At 43.7% G+C, this 17,946-nt stretch overlaps 1 protein-coding gene and 1 long non-coding RNA gene across 11 annotated transcripts in view; one reads left to right on the forward strand and one right to left on the reverse strand.

Annotated features, from left to right (window-relative positions):
• Positions 1-572: 572 nt before the first annotated feature.
• Positions 573-5,282, reverse strand: LOC128141323 (uncharacterized). The gene is made up of 2 exons (XR_008234958.1): positions 4,943-5,282; positions 573-1,087 (listed from the first exon to the last, which is right to left on the reverse strand). It is a non-coding gene; the product is annotated as an uncharacterized LOC128141323 (long non-coding RNA).
• MYCBP2 (MYC binding protein 2) overlaps positions 3,984-17,946 on the forward strand; it is a 205,561-nt gene continuing 191,598 nt past the window's right edge. For 3 of the 10 annotated variants that reach the window (XM_052785932.1, XM_052785933.1, XM_052785936.1), the window contains exon 1: positions 3,984-4,546. In XM_052785932.1, coding sequence (XP_052641892.1) covers positions 4,257-4,546 — 290 coding nt within the window. In that variant the 5' untranslated portion in view covers positions 3,984-4,256. The remainder of the gene's footprint in view (positions 4,547-17,946) is intronic. The other 7 variants (XM_052785938.1, XM_052785940.1, XM_052785941.1 and 4 more) reach the window with 4 other exon arrangements.

Consider the following 17,946-nt stretch of genomic DNA (forward strand, 5'->3'; position numbering starts at 1 on the left):
TTTGTTTTCCTTCATTTGTGCTGTATATAGAAACTAAACATGAGTAAGCATAAGTTGGTATTGCTATTTGACCTGGAAAACAATTGGATAGGGAGGAACAAGCGTCTCCATTGTAGCAATGGAGAAGAAGGCCTTGTCTCTAATACGGAGGCAGCATAGTGCCTGTCCTGTGCTTTTTATCAGTAAAGAACTCTTTATGATAGAAAAGCACAGGACAAGAATGATGTTGTAAAGCTTTGTGGCTTTGGTGTTGTCCCGTCCCCAGTAATAATGAAGTCTGAAAATAAATGCTGACGACTTAAAATAAAGACAGATGTACATTACAAAGTAAGAATGCCAAAATAGACTTCAGCTTTGTTGGAACTATGTGATGAAAAATGGTGTCTTTAACTAATCCTATTAACAGCCTCACATTAACACGTTTTGACAGTGACAGAAGCTTAGTGACCAAGAGATCCACCCCCCCCCCCACCCCCCACCCCCATTATACTGGTTTAAGTCCTATTTGCAGAGAAAATGTGATGGTAAGAGCAAGCTGTTTCAGGTGAACAAAGAACTCTAACATCACCTCATTGTAGTAAATCACAAGTTTTATTGCAGAAGTACTGAGTTCTGTGGTTCATAACTCCCTGGCTGCAATTTGATATGTAAACTGTCTAGTTTACGTATTTTGAAGTTGTCTTATTCCAGACTCCCTGCTTGCTTGTGAAGAAATTACTATATTAGTTTATACCATATTTTGAAAGCTTAAAGAACCAAGGCCTGGAAATACAATTGAAAAGTATAAGGGTTAAGTTATGAAATCATGGAACTTTCTCTTTTATGTCCAGTCATGCCAGATATAGGAGCTTTGGAATTACCTGGTGGAAATTCTTGTTCTGCTGTGTTGACACTCAGGTTTGTACAATGCTGATCCATATGAGCAGTGATAGTAAACAAGACAGACTGTCAGACTCTGCTTCTGGATGACTTCTGAACAATTTGTTCTGCTAAACCTTATTTATAAAGGTGCCAAGTGAATGAATGCAACTGCTGAAACCCCCACCTTAAAGTAAAAGGGAGATGCTGACTGGCAAAGTGCTTCATTCTGTAAGAGCAAGCAGATGTTAGCAAACAGGGAAAGAGTTGAGTATTGTCAGAAGACACATTCTGGTTGCAAAGCACTTAATAGTATCTTTCAGTTGACTGAGTTTGTTTTGATGGTATAATAAATCCATTTTTCAAACATGTACTGCTAGGTCAAAAACTCTGCAGCTACATAAAGTAAAGGGCTAATCCAGTGCAAACAGAGTCTCCAAAGCTATACTACCACTTTAAAAAAACCCAACAAAACCAAAAAAACAAACCAACCAACAAAATTTGAACCTGTAATGATTTTATGCTAACTACAGAGTATAGTCAATATCAGATCTAGCATAAGGCTGGTCCGGATGAAATGTGTATTCCTGAATGTTCTTACGTGGCACAGTACTGGTATTATTGCTCAGAATCCATCTCAGAGAAAGAATGTGAAATATGAGTACCACAGTTATATTAAAAAAAAAAGGGGGTGGGGGGGGAGAAAAGGTGGCTTCCCCTGAGGACCAAACAAGAAGTGAAAATATGGCTGTGAATGAGGACTGAACATCCAGCTCCCAGTTGGTGCCATTAACAGCCTCACAAGTTGGAGACTACTTTGTATTTTGAGTGAAGAGAAAGAGAGCTTGGAGGTGGACTGTAAGAAGGTCCAGAGTTATTCTTGCTTGGCAGATCCTGGTTACATTGCCAAACACTATTGCTCGTCACAGGCTGAAGCTTATGGAAGGTGGACTCTGCATTGTGGACACTTAGAAAGATTCCCCCCAAAAGCAAAAAGACTTGAGATAAAAAGAGATGCGGAGTAGCAGTTGCAGCTTGCAAAGAATACTGCTCACCACACTGTGTGTGGCTCTGTACAACACAAGCCCAGACAAATTCTGGAGTTTGGAGCAATATGCAAGAATTGCAATAAATTGCATCACTTTCATAACAGTTTGCCAGCACTTAGCTTTTATGACAAGCGCATTAAGATGGCTACAACAGCACTAGTGCAAAATAATTTTGAGATGTGACAGATGATGTCATACCAGAAGATAGCCCATTTGTCAGGCAGTGTGTGTCTGGTGAAGAAAAAATTACTATTTGGATATAACGTAGCAGCTTACAACAAAATAAAAAAATGAGCTAAAAGTTAGTTTTTGTTTTTTTTTTTTTCTTCTGGTTCTTGCCTGTAGGAATGATTTCAGGTAATGACTAAAAGAGGAGCTAGAAAGACATACTACGCTGATTCTCAGAGGGAATGCAATTGGGTGGTGGCTAGCACCATAAGACATGGCGCTTGTTTTGTTGTGGCTCCTTTTATCGCTGCTGGATTATTGTTTTCTTCTTCTTTTTTTTCTTTCTTCCCCACCCACTACCGTATAAGAATTATAATTGAAAGCTTTTTATGCACTTAGTGTTTTAAATACTTCTTGGATGGCCTCTGGTGCCTCTAACTGCATTCAGAAAGTAGCTTTTTCTTCAGTGATGGCACTAATTTGAATGTCTTTCTGCTACCTGGACAGCTACCTCTGAGAAAACCTGTGCGAATTCACTGGTTTTGACATTCCCAGTTCTCTGTAAAAAAAAAAGGTACTTGAAATTTGGCTTGAATGCTTTAAGCATTGGGGGGTGATACACAAGCTTAAGACGACAGTTGCATAGTTCTCTTACATTTGCTGTTATGTAGAAAGAAATCGTTTGCAAAAATATTTATCTCTATTCAGAATCAGCAGAATCCCAGGCTTTATTTAGGCCCTCTTTTGGAGGGGAGAAGAAAAAAGAAGAAAATATGACAGCATGCACCTTCTTTGGATGACAGTTTTCTGCAGACTGCAAACCAAGCCCCATTTGGCATGCAGGTTTTTTTTTTTTTTTTTTTTTAGTAACATGTACTGTGGCCTGTATACCTGAAGTGTTCAGCTGTGTAAAGCAGTAGAAAGTGCAGCAAAACTGCAGGGCTACAATTCCAAGAGATAAAAGGTAAAAACGTAAGAGGCAAGAGATGTGAAGATAAGTAACCTGGGTGAATGGAGGTAACGTAACAAGATACACTGTTAAGAGTGCCTACCGCCATGCCCCCCCTTATCCTCTAAAAGCAGGTAAGGTTATCTTGGAGCCAGTGACGACAACTCCGGGAAGTCTCGGCCTAAGGTGGCAACTGGATTTAGTGAACTCGGCATTAAGTAAGAAAGAGCGGCAATTGCTCCTGGAGGAGATCCTGCCTAGCTAGCATAACGAAGCACAGAAACAGGGCGTGGGGCACTGGCACACCGGGGCTCAGCTGCCGCAGTTGGTCACAGCGGACCTCTCATGCCCGAGACGTGCGCCGAACGCTCCGGTGTGGGGCCATACGGCGACGCAACGAGGCTGCGACGGCTGTCCTCGCCAAAACCGGGACTTTCTCTGCGTCTCGCCCAGATGCAGCGAGACACCCAAATAAAACGAGACAGAGAGGCGTGCGCTCTCAGCGGGGCGAAGGACAAGCTGCCCGCGAAGCCCGACCGCGGGCGGGCACCACCCCAGGCCTCTTGGCGGCCGCCCGCCGGCCCCGGCGGCCGCCCGCCGGCCCCGGCACCCGCCCGCCGCCACGCCCCGCCCCGCCCCGCGCCGCAGGTGCGGCCGCTCGCTCGGCCCCGGATTTCCCGGGGGCCGCGCGGGTGGGGGCGGGGCCGGGCGGCGCATGCGCCCGCCGGCCGGGCTGGCGGCGGGAGGGAGGTGGGGCCGGGGCGGCTGTGCGGAGAGAGGGCGGTGGCGCCGCTGAGGAGAAACTCCGGAGGGGAAGCGACAGGCGCCGGCCTCCGCCCCCCCGCCTCCGCCCCCCCCCACCCGTAGCGGGAAGGGGGAAGCGAGCGGCCGGCCCCCGCTCCCCTCTCCGCCCCTCACGTCCCGGCGGCACACGGTCCTGCCCAGAGCTTAGCGCGCCCGCCGGCGGGAGGGAGCGGCGGCCGGCGCTGCGCCCGGGGCGGAGAGCGGGCGGGCGGGCGGGGCCCCCAGCCGCCGCCTGTGGGGAGGAGAGGGGTGTTCCCGCACCCCCGGCCCCGGCGCGGGTGGATGAGCAGCCTCGGGGGCGGCGGCGGCGGCGGCGGCTTTTGCGGCCTCTCCATGGCTGGGCCCCGGCGGTGAAGGCAGCGGGAGCCGCCTGTGTCCGCCTGGCGCCGGGAGGCAGCGCAGCCACCAGGGGGCGGGCGGGGAGGGGGATGAGCGCCGCAGCCGCCGCCGCCTCTGCGGGAGCCGCCGTCGCCGCCTGCACCGGGGCCGAGGGCGGCTTCTTCTTCTTTTCCAGCGGCTCCGGTCCGGCGGGGCCCATGGGGCCCGAAGAGGGCTCGGCCGGCGGGCTGGGAGCCCTGCCCGGCGCCCTGGCGCCGCCGTCGCTGGGCTGCCGGAGCCGCTACCAGCTGCTGCTCTCCGGGAAGGCCCTGGCCGACAGATACCGGAAGATCTACACGGCGGCGCTGAGCGACCGGGAGCTGGGGAGCCACCCGGGCAGGTAACGCGCGCCGAGCTCCCTCCCGGGCGAGACGGGCGGCCCCCGGCGGCCGCCGCCGCCCCTCCTGTCGCCGGCTGGGAGCGGCCCTTTCCCCGGCGGCTGCCCCCGGCCCCGTGCGCGCACCTTCCCCCCGGCGGCGGCACGCCTCTTCTCTCCGGGCCGCCGCCCTCCTTATCCTCTCTGCTGGCCCCCTCGTCCGGCAGCGCGGTTGCCCCCGCTGCCTCTGCCATGTGGCCGCCGCCGGGCCCCGGGGGACGGAGGGGGCGGTGATGTAACCCGGCGGCTGCCCAGGTGCCACCCCCCTCCCCGCCGCCCGGGCCCTGCCGCTAGCTTGGCCGGCGTTACCGTGCAGATGGCGCTGCCACCTCCCTTTCCCGGGGCCCGGGGGGGAGTTACCTGTGCCCGCTCCCCTCCCCCAGCGCGGAGGCCGGGGGCTCCGTCACGCCCTAGTGGCGGAGGGTAGCGATGTAAAAGGCCCCGCTCCGCCCGTCCTTCCGCGGCCGCCTGGGGGGATGCATGAGCGTTTCCTCACGGTGTCCATGTTGAGACCTCGGGCCAGACCTCGCTCCGGCCGGGGCCTGTCGCGCCGCTGAAGCGGGCTGAACCCCGCGGTCTCTGCCTGCTGCGCAGGGCACCCGCGGATCCCGCCGGCGGGGCCGCCCGAGCGAGGGACCTTGGCGCTTTGCCGTGCGCCGGAGCGGCCTTGAGCCGCCCTGCCTTATTTTTCCCCTTCTCTTTCGGGTGATCTCTTCCCCTGCCGCCTTGCAGGCGGCCTCGGTATCTGGAGGGAGGCTGCGTCCTAGGCAGCGCTTTGCCGGGGGGAGCCGGGGGGTTGGGAGAGGTGTGCCGCCCCCACCCGCGCCCTGAGTCTGCGTGTGCGTGTCCGTGCGTGTCGTCCGTGTCGTCCCCCCGCGCCGGTGGATGGTGCCCCTCGGGGCTCCCTTTCCCGCCGGCAGCTGCCGGTGCTGCCTGCCGGCCCTCCGGCCCCGTCCCCGGGCCGCAGCAGGGTGCCTGTTGCTCCTGCCGCTTTTCGCCCGGGCTGCCTCGCCGCCCTCCCCTCAACCTGGTCGCGCACGGTCCGTCTGACAGGCGGGGCGGGGCGGCGGGCCTCGCGCGTGGCCGCCGCGGCCGTTACCCCCGCAGCCCCGGGCCGGGGGGCGGAGGCGAGGGCGGGGTGCCCGGCCGGAGCCCCGGCCTGGCGGCTGCTCTGTGTGAGGGGGGCGAGGGGCGGGCTCCCCCGCCGTGCCCGGGCGCTCCCCCATTGTTTCCCGCCGGAGGCCGCTGAGGATGCGGATGACACGAAACCCTCACCTTCCTGTGTTCTCTCTCAGCCTCTGCTGGCCTTAAGCTGTGCCGTGGGTGGCCTGGCCGTGAGGAGAGCTTTGAGTCACCGTTGTTTCTCAAGTTTGTAAACGGTTGTAGAGCACTAGGTGGTTGGCTGCTTCGGTTTGGGGTTTTGGGTTTTTTTTTTGTTGTTGTTTTTTCAGTCTGACTGGAACAGTAAGGCTTATTTCCCACCCCACTCCCCAGAAAGGCTGTGTCTAGGAGTGGAATTAACATAAGAAACTAAAAGGATAACATAACTTTCCCAATGTGCTTATGGCAAGTGCTGGAAACGTGGACTGTTAACACTGGCATTCGACATCTTTGCCATGACTGAGTTCTTGTCGGAGTATATGACAGGGAAACCATAATTCTTTTTTCCTCTGTGTAGACCTGTGAGTGTTTTCATACCCCATATATTCCTCAGTTCAGTGCTCATGCTTTTCCCTTTAAATCTTCTCTTCCTACTGTTAAAGCTTTGTCTCATTCAGTCCTGGGACTGCAGGTGCTAAGTGTAAGGAAACTACTAAATGCAAGGAGATCAGCCGTGTGATTGCTCCATGGTGTTCAGATATTTGTCTGAATTTTGCCTTAAAGTGTCTGTATTTTTTTAAAGTTGTAGTTCTGAATTCATTGTGTCCTCCATGTTTTTTGGTTTCAGGATAATTCAACTGGTATCTCTTCTACTTACAACTGTAGAAAATACTAGCTTTTGGTGGGTGTAAATGTTAATGTTTCCTTTAACTGATGTTCTTAAAATAATTACTTTTAACTCCAAGAGACCATAGATTGCATTCTTTTGGGTTCTATTTCTTATTAGCAGATTCTTATGAGAATACCAGTTAAAAGAAACAGTGACATTTGCAGTTACTGTATGTCTTTATTCTTGAAGGCTAGATTTAGTCATGTACCTTGCCTACATCATGTCATCTTAGAGCAAATCAAAGAAGCCAGACTCCTCATACAGAGTAAACAGGTAATGTTAAGCTATTGGCAAGTAAATGACAGCTAGTTAATACTGGTGAATACAGCCAATGTCTACTGTAGGACTTTTGAGAGGAGGAGTATTTAGTAATCAGCTAGTTGCCCCGCTACCTCTTGGTACTCGCCCCCAACATCTCATGTATCAGACTAGTGGCAGCCAAGGTACTGCTCATGATCTCCACCCTTTCTTCATATTAGTGTCAAAATATTGCAATTTAAGATTTGAGAACTTCAGCCACCAGGGAGTCTTAAACAGACAAAAATGGTAAAAAAAATTACAAACATTTTCTAAAGACGTGCTTTAAAGTGATTTGTGACTGCATCTAGTTTCTACAGTAGATAACAGTGCCAGATAAATTAATTGGAGGTTAAGATTATACAGTTTATAACAAGAGTCTTAACTTGATTTTTATCTATGTGGAAAATCTGAAGCCTCTTAATCTGTCAGTAAGAATGTTTGTGACCAGAAAAATACCTTGAAGTAACTTACAAAACTAAACAGATTGGCTTATGAACATTAATAAAATTCTTCCTGTGCTCAAAGAAGACTAATTTGAAGAATGATGGTGCAACCTACTTGCAATATGTCGATGTAGAATTTTTGCTTCAAGTCTGCAAAATTGTACTCTACACTTCACGTGGCATGACCAACGCCTGCCTCAGTGAGTGGTTTTATTCCAAACCTGTCTTTAATGCTTATGAAGAACTAGAAGGCAGTATGAAAATCCTCGTGCGTAGATAAGGAAATTAAACATTGTGGTGATTATCTGAAAGTCACAAGATTAATATCACGTTTGCAAGGTGTTTGTGCTGGCTGTCATCTGAAAGCGATGAATATTATGTGTTGAGTAGGATGCAGTAATTGGCTGTGAAACAGAATTAGCAGTGCTTTGCATTTCCTCATGTGATACTGGCTGTGGTGTCATGAACGCTTCAGTCTCCAAAGGAGACTGTTCGGTTGGTGTGCTTGTTCCCCCTGCCACGTTGACATAATTATTTATATAGTCTCTTGCAGTAACAGATTAGAGACTCACTCTGGGTTAAAATTAACTTGGCAAAAATGGTTTGTTGTAATCCAGACTAATTCCCTGATCTGGCTCACCTTGTGATTGTGCTTGTGACAGCGTGAGGTGAAGGGTTGCACAAAGATCTATGTACAGAGAGGTGGGAGCAGAGAAACTGCTGTTTTTGTCACCAGTGCCAGCGTAATAGTTTTATGAAAGGAAACAGAAAGAAGAATCTAATCCTGCAATTTAACATGCAACCATTTTTGCTCAGATAACAAAATTAAGAATCTGTTACAGTACTACTAGCGGTGGGAAATTTACTTGTCAAGTCAAGATTGGTTTGGAAGATAAATCTACTCTGAGTATGCCTATTTTGTAGTCTCTGCTTTGTGGCTACTGAAATATATGAAAATGACTAGTAATGGCATAATGGCTAGTGTAGCCATGAAAGTTTGTAAAACACTAGTAGGAAGTATGAGCCTCTTCAGAGGGCAAGTAAAAACTTCATGTTGTTGGAGTGTTCTCTCATATGCTGAGTTCTGAGTAGATGGAACTGGCAGTCTGCTCTCTTACTGAAGTAATGTACGTTGTTAACTGCTTTCAGTCCTGAAGCTTTGTATTTGCAAAGTAAGGTATTTCTGATTTTTCACATTTTTGCTGTCTTCAAAGGTACAGTTTTTCTGTTGTGTAACTTAATCCTAAGAAACATCCCTGTCCAGCTGAATTGCTGCTATTCTCTCTTGTGCATCTCAGGGTTTTCCCTGAATTGTCAGTACCTTTACTCTTCTTTTACCTATGTATGTACTACCAGAAGTATCAGGCTCAGTGTGTTCTTTGGCTTTGTCAAATATGGATAGATATACAAATTTGTAGTGGCTTTAGTGTGGCCTGTTTTGTAATGAAAATGTTCACTACAGAATTTTGACTAACTTGAAATTTTAATAGTACAATAACAATATACTCTAAAAATGGCATGAATTTCATACTCATGTCAAAGTGTTTTTCATCTGTTTCACAGCTTATCAAGTGATCTTTTTAGTAAAGATCATCATATCTTTTTTTTTTTGTCTCTAGGATATCAACTCAGCAACTGTAAAAGTAACATCATGCAGATCCAAGAATCATTTCTGAATAGGTTCTTTGGTTCCATTTGCACTTTAAATTACTTGTGAGTGCTGTGTCTGGATTTCTGTAGTAACATTGGGTATCAGAGATGCGGCAGTATTTATTGAATAGTCAATATTGAAAATTTGTTACGTTCCTTACTGAAGGTAGCCATCCTGCTGAGCTTGTCAGGTGCTTAATTTGTTCGCTTCATAAAGTTCAGTAGAAACATTCTATCAATTAGTTTAAAAACATTAACCATTTGAAAAGAAAAGTGCTTTTGGGGGGTTACTTTTTTTTTGTCCATTACTTTGTTGCTAAAGTTGCCTCTTTTAACTTAGATCCTTCAGATGTGAAAAGCTTCTGTTTGTATTGTGGGGACAAAATCCCCAAACAAATCTAATGTTGTAAAGTGGCTTGATTGAGATCAAGGAGAATTTCAGTGACGACTGGAATGTACGATTTCTGCCATTAACCAGAAATCAGATGGCTGAAGAAGAGGCAGCCAACTTTCTCTCATTTTACAGTGATTTTTTTTCTACTGGATGATAAAAGAAATTTTTGGAAGTAGGCCAGCTCATCCACACTCATAGTTGTAAATTATACATCCTCTGGAGAAAATTGATCATTAGGTTAGTCTTTAGGCTTTTTGAAGTTGACACAAAGTCTTCCCTTATGCTCCTTATGCTCAGTAATGCAGTGCTTACTTGGCCCTGGGATGTTTCAAGTATATATTTCAAAATTTATTGGAGAAACACTACTGAAGCATTTCACCTTTGCACTGCCAAGTTACTAAAGAATTTGTAGAAACCATGTTTAGTAAATTTAGATGTGTGTAATTTGTGTTTGATTGTTGGTACGCCAGAAAGTGTTAATTTCTTCAGATCTAAAGCCTTTACAAAAGCTGTAAGCTGTTTGTTGTTTGGGACTTGATGCTTTTTAAAAATGAAATTATAATTGCACATAGTTTGGAAGCATTCATTTGATTGAGAAAATAAAGGTTATATGCATAAAGACTAACAAAATGATAGCGGTGTTTCTTGTGAAGTATTATACATTACATATTACATTTTCCTGCTTATTCCTGTAAAAAGGTTTGCTCTGTAGGTCCCTTCCAACTGAAATATTCTATTATATTTTTCAATTCTTATGTTTTGTAAATGTCATCTAAAAAAAATATTTTTAAGTAAGCCCTTATGTAAACTTAAAACTTTATTTTATTGGAAAATCGATGTGCTGTTGAGTCTTATATTAAGCTAACCTGTGCCTTAGAAAAGCTGATGAAAGTTGCTGTTGCTGTCTGCTGTAGGCTTTAGCTGCAGTATAGTAATGTTTTGATACTATATTGTGCTGTTGGTTAATAGGGATTAACTGATGACTAAACCAGTGTATTTTTACTTATCTTCTTTACCTTATATTCTGATAAGGAAAACAGTTCTACATAATAGTTCTTTTAAAAATCTGTAGTAGTTGCTTAGTCTAACATGGATTGTATTTGTACAGCGTTAGTGTAGAAAACATAATAATAGAAGCTGAAAAGCAGCTAATAATATTATGTTAAGAGGCTTAAGATGTTTATTTGTGTGCATATACATAAAAATAATATAATTTATATAAACGATTTGAAAAATTGAAAAAACCTAGAATCCACGAGAATATTCAGGTATTATGGGCTGATGGAAATGCATTTCCTTTTCATAAAAATAGAGGCTGAAGCAGCCTCAGAAGCCTAGTGATGTTAAAAGACACCTTTGTCTTTTGTAGTCATGTATCCTTCTGCTCCTTCATTTACAAGTTAAGTGTGTAGTTTGGAGAGGAATTAGTGCATGTGATAGAATCACATTGTGTGATTTTTATTTTCTCTCTCCCCCCCCCCCCCCCTTGCTGTTATTTGTCTTGGATTACAAAATAATACTATGTGGAACCTTTTGCTCTTCAGTTAAAAGTTCGATTATAGGCCAAACTGGAATTGAACAGAAGTTACAAAAAGCTCTTAAGCTATTTTTTTGTTAGCTATGAGAGTGTGTCAAGTAGCAGCAGCTACGATGTTTGTACTGTTAAATAGTGACATTCTGAATGTTCACCGGTGGAGAAGATTGCCATGTTCTCCACATAATCAATTTGTTACTGAAACATTTGTATTGGGTACCTAACTATTTAGGTGTAATATTTCGGCCATTATTGGTTAGGCCTTTCTAGTGTTCATATGGTAATTGTCTTGGGAAGTGTCTTTTTAGTAAGGTAAATAATAAAGACATCAGATTATTGCCTCTTTTTCAATTCCCATTACCTGCTCTTGGGTTTTGGCATTCTTGTAGATGCTTTTCAAGCACAAGTAAAGCCTTATGTCATTTTCCTTTATTGCTAGATTAATCCTTGATGTTTGATGATCTCTTGATATTGTTGCCATCTTTGAGGATCTTGGCTGCTCAGCCCAGTTCCTAAATACCATATTTAATGTGTTTTAAACTTTTAAAATAATTTATCCTTTCTGAACATCAGCTTGGGGATTACTGATGAGAATATTTGTGGGAATATGATTGTGGGTGTTGGTATCTATACAATGCCAAAGTTCTTAATAGTGGTAACACATCTGGTTCAAGTATTAGCATTATACGTTTAGTAATTAAATCTATATGAGGTCATTGCAAGAATTTTGTGGTTTTTTTTTTCCTGTGGATAATGAAGTCTCTTCCACTTTAAACTAGCAAACATTGTCTGAATATTCTGCTGAAGTTCACAAGAATTTGGAATTTTAATGTGCAAACATGAGTAAATACAACTCCTAAGTGGGGTAGGAGAGAAATCAGCATATTAGATTTGCAATGATTGTGGTTCGTTCTGCTTAATATTTTAACTTATTTCAGAATGGCTACAGCTGGTAATTTGAGAAATAATCAAACTTATTTTTGCTTAACTGAAATTGGACTTTGCTTCCATTTTTTTTAAAGGTGTATGAGTTCTGCTGGCAATTTTCATATAAAGTCTGATTTCTGGTTCTCAGTAATCTTCAGACTTTCTGATCTGTGTCCCCCTGGGATTCTTACATGTACTGATTAGAAACCATCTGTGTGTATGTTCTATTTTTTTTTTTTTTCCTTTTATGTTGTTGGTTTGTGGTGGGTTTTTTGGATGTTCTTTTTTGTTTTTAAACTGAGAGGAAATGCCAGTTGAAGTTTCAGTTTCTATTACGCTATCTGCTCTGGCATGCTGATGGTCTGTTAGGTGGCAAATAGAAGCAGTTAAAGTTAGGCTGGAGCAATCTAAGAAGTTACCATTCCTTACTACCAGCTGTGTTAAATGTAGTAAATGTGCTTCCTGCATACTTAAAAACTTGATGTTAAATTTGTGTTTCTGCTATATTAACCATCAGCTGTGGGGGTTTGGTTTTGTTTTTCCTCCCATATTATGACCTTCCTCCTGTCCAAAATATTTTGAAGATGTTTCTTTAGTAAATTCTTCTCCTGTCATGTGATTACATATGTTTCACCAAACCCATAATTTAAAGACTATTTATGTCTTTGTAGAAAGCACATACGGCATATCAGTAATACAGTCTTTGGTACTGAAGTACTTCATGCAAACTGTTTTCCACATCCTTAGTTTACTTAGGAAACTTGATACCTTGCAGCATCTCTTTAAATACATGGGTGCATGTTTGTCTCTTTCTTTCTTACCTTGCTTGCCATAAACACTGCTTCACACTGAGATGGTGGTTGAAATAGTTGGTTTATAATTAACTAAAGTTTTTATATTGTAAATATACTCTTTCACAGCTAACCTTTCCCAGTGGTCTTTCACAGCCAGTTCCTACTATTGTGCCCCTCCAAAGGAATACTAGCAATTGGCACATTGCCGTAAATGACTGCATTAAGGTATATGGTTTCTGTACATTTAGATTTAATGTTTCATATGTTATGAAGCATATTAATAAGCTTAATATGCTTTTTCTTAGTAGCCAGTATTTCATAGTAAATAGCATGTTATAGCTCATTGCCTCCCTTCAGACTGATGAATATGTTGATGGACTTAATTAGTTTTTATTGTTGTAACTGAATGATACTTTTTTTCTTTGCATCTAGTATATCTATGACTACTTTGGCCTGGGAATGCTGTGAGGTTTTTTCTTTTCTCTTGTTATTAATTTAATAAATCTAAATCTATACCAGTTGTACACCTTAGAAAAGAAACAAAAATTCAGCTTCCTTGTCACCACATAAAGCTGGAGCCCTCTAGTTAGATTAGTGCCATTCCTTCTTTTCATCTTCTTCCCTTAACTTTCCTTGACTTGTGTTCCCAAGCATAATTGTCTAAGGTAATGGTTTTTGGACTGAGGTTTGTGAACTCTTGGAAAATACTTTATAGATTCTATGAAAAGGTGTTGTGGTTTTATCCCAGTAGGCAGCTAAGCACCACACAGCTGCTTGGTCACTCCCGCTGCCAGTGGGATGGGGGAGACGGAGGAATAGAAGAGTGAAAACTTATGGATTGAGATAAAGACAGTTTAATAGGTAAAGCAAAAGCTGTGTGCACAAGCAAAGCAAAAAAAGGAAGTAATTCACTACTTCCAATCAGCAGGCCAATGTTTAACCATCTCCAGGAAAGCAGGGTGCCATCATGCATAATGGTTACTTGGGAAGACAAGCCCCATACCTGTGAATGTCCTCTCCTTCCTCCTTCTTCCCCCAGGTTCATATGCTGAACATGACATCATATGGTATGGGATATCCCTTTGGTCAGTTGGGGTCGGCTGTCCCCTCCCAACTTCTTGTGCAGCCCCAGCCCACTCACTGGCAGGGTGGTATGAGAAGCAGAAAAGGCCTTGCTTGACTCTGTGTGTGCAAGCACTGCTCAGCAACAGCTAAAGCATAGGTGTGTCATCAACACTGTTTCCATCACAAATCCAAACCGCAAGCACCATACAAGCTACTCTGAAGAAAATTAACTCTGTCCTAGCAAAAGCCAATACAAAGACAAAGTAAGATAAGGTCAAAAAGTAGAAGCCTGTTGTTTGTAGTTTAAATTCTTTAGAATGATCCAAACCGCTACTGAAAAATTTTATGTTTGCAAATTAAAATAATTGGAAGCCTCTTCTCTAACTTGTGCTGCAGTGCCATGGTATTTAAACTATTTTGGTCACGATCTCTGTCAGTCTGGAAAAATGTCTAGCTAAGAGGTTTGACCTTAACAGAGTTAAAACTTGTTGCAGTTGATAACATCACTCATTTTTTCTATTGCTGAGCCTTTAAGCTGACTGTCTTTATACAGATCTGCAGCCAGCCATTTCCATTACATTCAGATGAGCTTGTTCTTAAATAAATACCTTATTCTCCTGTGTTTATTATTTCAGCTGCTTCTTTCTTATTTTGGTTGTTTCACCATGAGTTATGTGTATTGTTACTTATGTCTCACCTCTTATCTGGTTTTGTCTTTCCCACTAGCCAATGCATTATTCTAACAGATGTGCTCATACGTCTTCATTGCACTTGTATGTTTTCAGAGTAGTCATGTCTCTAATCCATTTCTCTTACTTTGAAGAGAATCAATCAATTATTAGAGAATCAATCAATTGATTCTCTATCCCATTTTATTTCTAGAATATACTGTTGTATGGAGTAGACCACTGACAGCTGTAAACTGGTGAGTTTTCAGTTGTTTGCACTAGGTGGTTGCGTCTTCTGCTATTCAGTGAAGACAGTGTAGAATTTATTTGGTTTGCTTGCAATAGTAATCACTCTAAGGATATTATACTCTCATTAACCACTCGTCACTTGCTTTTTCTTAACAAGTACAGTTCTTCCTAAACTTCCCTAAATTAAAACTCTGCTAATATGATTCTATGTAAGATAGCTTTGTATGCACTTTGGTTTTGGTGGTTGCATTTAGATAGGAAAGTGGCCAAAGGTGTGGATGTTGTCATCTTTGCTATGGTTGAATGACTGTATACTTTTTTTTTTTAATAAAAAGAATCCTAAAAATGTTTGTTAAGGGTAAGAGATATAGAAATACTTGAGGTAGAATATTTACCTTGCATGTGTTCTTATAGATCTAATTTCATAGATAACATTGCAGCAAATAAAGAAAAATCAGATAATTACAGAAAAGAAATTACATCTGTCAGTGGTTGTACTGAGAGACCATTCTCTTTGTGTGGACTATACTTTGTAGGGGTGCTTTCTTGTGTGTTCTCTTTGTTTATATGAGATAGATTTATGCTGTTTCAGAAGCCTTTTCAGTTATAAAAGGGATCCAGATACTGTTTTTAACTTTTGCACTTTTGTCATGGTTAAATGAAAATCAGATTCATTTTACTTGCGTAGTTGGATTTTAATTTCATTTATAGAACCTGCAGTATTTACATTTCAGACTGTATTGGAGAGGCCTTAGGATATTCCAGCAGCTGGAATAACCCATTTCTTTCTTAAGCCTTCAAAATTTTGGTTTAAAAAAAAAAAAAAAAAAAAGATAGTTGTTTAAAAAGATAATGTGATAGTAAAGATAATACAGATTGATGTCATAGGCTGGAAAAATAGTTCTGAGTTATGAAACTAAAGTCATGATTAAAAAGATGTGCAACTTCAGCTCACAAACAGTAGCATGTTAAAGCCCCAACTGAATAATCAAGTAGTAAGATGGTCTTTCTGGAACACAGTGTGCAGAGAGGAGTTCCAGACCATAGTAATGTGGCTGTTAGTCTTACCCATCTTCCAGATGTTTGATGTCTTAACTATACATAGCTCTATATTCCTCCCCAGGCAGTGTTGTCTCAAATCCCTCAGTTTCCTTTTGGTTTGAGTTTTCTTAACCTTTCCTTTTCAGGTGCCTTAGAAGCCCTATATAACCTGTCCTACTAGTCTGCCTCTGTTTTCCTCTAAGCCTGTCTTAATTGGATTGCAGTTGGTGTTCCTTACCCTGATTTGTGGATTTAGGTGACAGGATTTTGATGATTTTTCCATTTGTAGATATACTGCTTAAGCCCTGACTTTCCTTTTATATTGGCATGGATGAAAATTCACGTCAGAATGCTTGATTAATAATTCAAAGAAGATAGCGCATAAGCTGGTAATGGTTTGGAGGGCATACACGTGGCTGTTAGAATGACAGTTGAACTATTGCCCACTTTATTAAAAATCAGAGTTCCTCAGGCATTAGATCTTAGGCTTACTAAATGAAGATTATATCAATAATTATAAATATTTCAGGTCATCTGAGGATAATATTGTCATTGTTGACAATAAAAAATACAAAGCTTTTATTATTTGGGGAAAAAATTGATTGTGCTCTCTAGTGTTGTTTTGAGATCTGCCTATGAAGCTGAGCAATTTTTGTATTTAGTGATTCTCACTGCTGAGTTCCTTAAAAAATCTGTAGCCCTTGATGGAAAGTAATAGTACTCCCAGTATTTTTCAGTAACTGTAGGTAATTACAGATATGTTCAGGGCAGGGAGAGCAGTGGATGTTCTTTATCTTGAGTAAGGCTTCTGACGCTGTCTCCCATAGTGTCCCCAGGCTGACAAAGTATGGGTTAGGTAAGTGGACAGTGATGTAGGTTGAGAACTGGCTGAATGAGTGGACCTAGAGGTTTGTGATCAGTGACACAAAGTCCAACTGGGAGCAAGTCATCAGTTGTGTACCCTAGGAACTGATACTGAGGCCAATACTGTTTAGCATCTTCATTAATGACCTGGATGTTGGGACAGAGTGCACTCTCAGCAAGTTCACAGATGGTGCAAAACTGGGAGGAGTTGCTCATACATCACATGGTTGTGTATCCATTCAGAGGGATCTGGACAGGCTGGAGAATTGGGCTGAGAGAAATCACATGAAGGTGCAACAAGGGGAAATGCAGAATCCTGCATTAAGGGAGGAATAAACCTAGAGGAGCTGACCAGCTGGAAGACAGCTCTGCGGAGAAATAGCTTGGCATACTGGTGGACAACAATCTGACTGTGCGCCAGTAATGTACTGCCATGGCAAAGAAGGCAGGCAGCCTCCTGGGCTGGGTTAGGAAGAGTGTTGCCAGCAGGTTGAAGGAGGTGCTCTCTGCTCAGCACTGGTGAGGCTTGAGCAGGAGGTTTCATAGAATCAGTCACAGAATCACAGAATGGTTGAGGTTGGAAGGGACCTCTGGAGTTCATATGGTCCACCCCCCCTGCTCAAGTAGGGCCACCTGGAGCTGGTTGCCTAGGTCCATGTCCAGATGGTTTTGAATATCATCAAGGATGGAGACTCCACAACCTTGCTGGGCAACCTGTGCTAGTGCTTAGTTACCCTCACAGTAAAAAGAAGTGTTATCTCAAGAGATAGCCAGGATGCTATTGGCCTTCTTGGCCACCTGGGCACACTGCTGGCTCATATTCAGGGGACTGTTGACCAACACCCCCAGGTTCTTTTCTGCCAGGCAGCTTTCCAGCCACTCTTCCCCAAGCCTGTAGCGTTGCATGGGGTTGTTGTGACCCAGGTGCAGGACCTGGCACTTGGCCTTGTTGAACCTCATACAATTGGCCTCGGCCCATCGATCCAGCCTGTCTGGTTCCCTCTGTAGAGCCTTTCTACCCTCAAGCAGATCAGTACTCCCACCCAACTTGGTGTTGTCTGCAAACTTCCTGAGGGTGCACTTGATCCCCTTGTCCAGATCATTGATAAAGATATTAAGCAAAACTGGCCCTAATAATGAGTCCTGGGGAACACCACTTGTGACTGGCCACCAGCTGGATTTAACTCCATTCACCACCACTCTTTGGGCCTGGCCATCCAGCCAGTTTTTTACGCAGTGAAGAGTACGCTTGTCCAAGCCATAAGCAGCCAGTTTCTCTAGGAGAATGCTGTGGGAAATGGTGTCAGAGGCTTTACTAAAGTCCAGGTAAACAATATCCATAGCCTTTCCCTCATCCACTAAACAGATCACCTTGTCATAGAAGGAGATCAGGTTAGGCAAGCAGGACCTGCCTTTCATAAACTCATGCTGACTTGGCCTGATCA

This window comes from Harpia harpyja, chromosome 4, assembly GCF_026419915.1.
Source record: "Harpia harpyja isolate bHarHar1 chromosome 4, bHarHar1 primary haplotype, whole genome shotgun sequence".
Lineage (NCBI taxonomy): Eukaryota > Metazoa > Chordata > Aves > Accipitriformes > Accipitridae > Harpia > Harpia harpyja.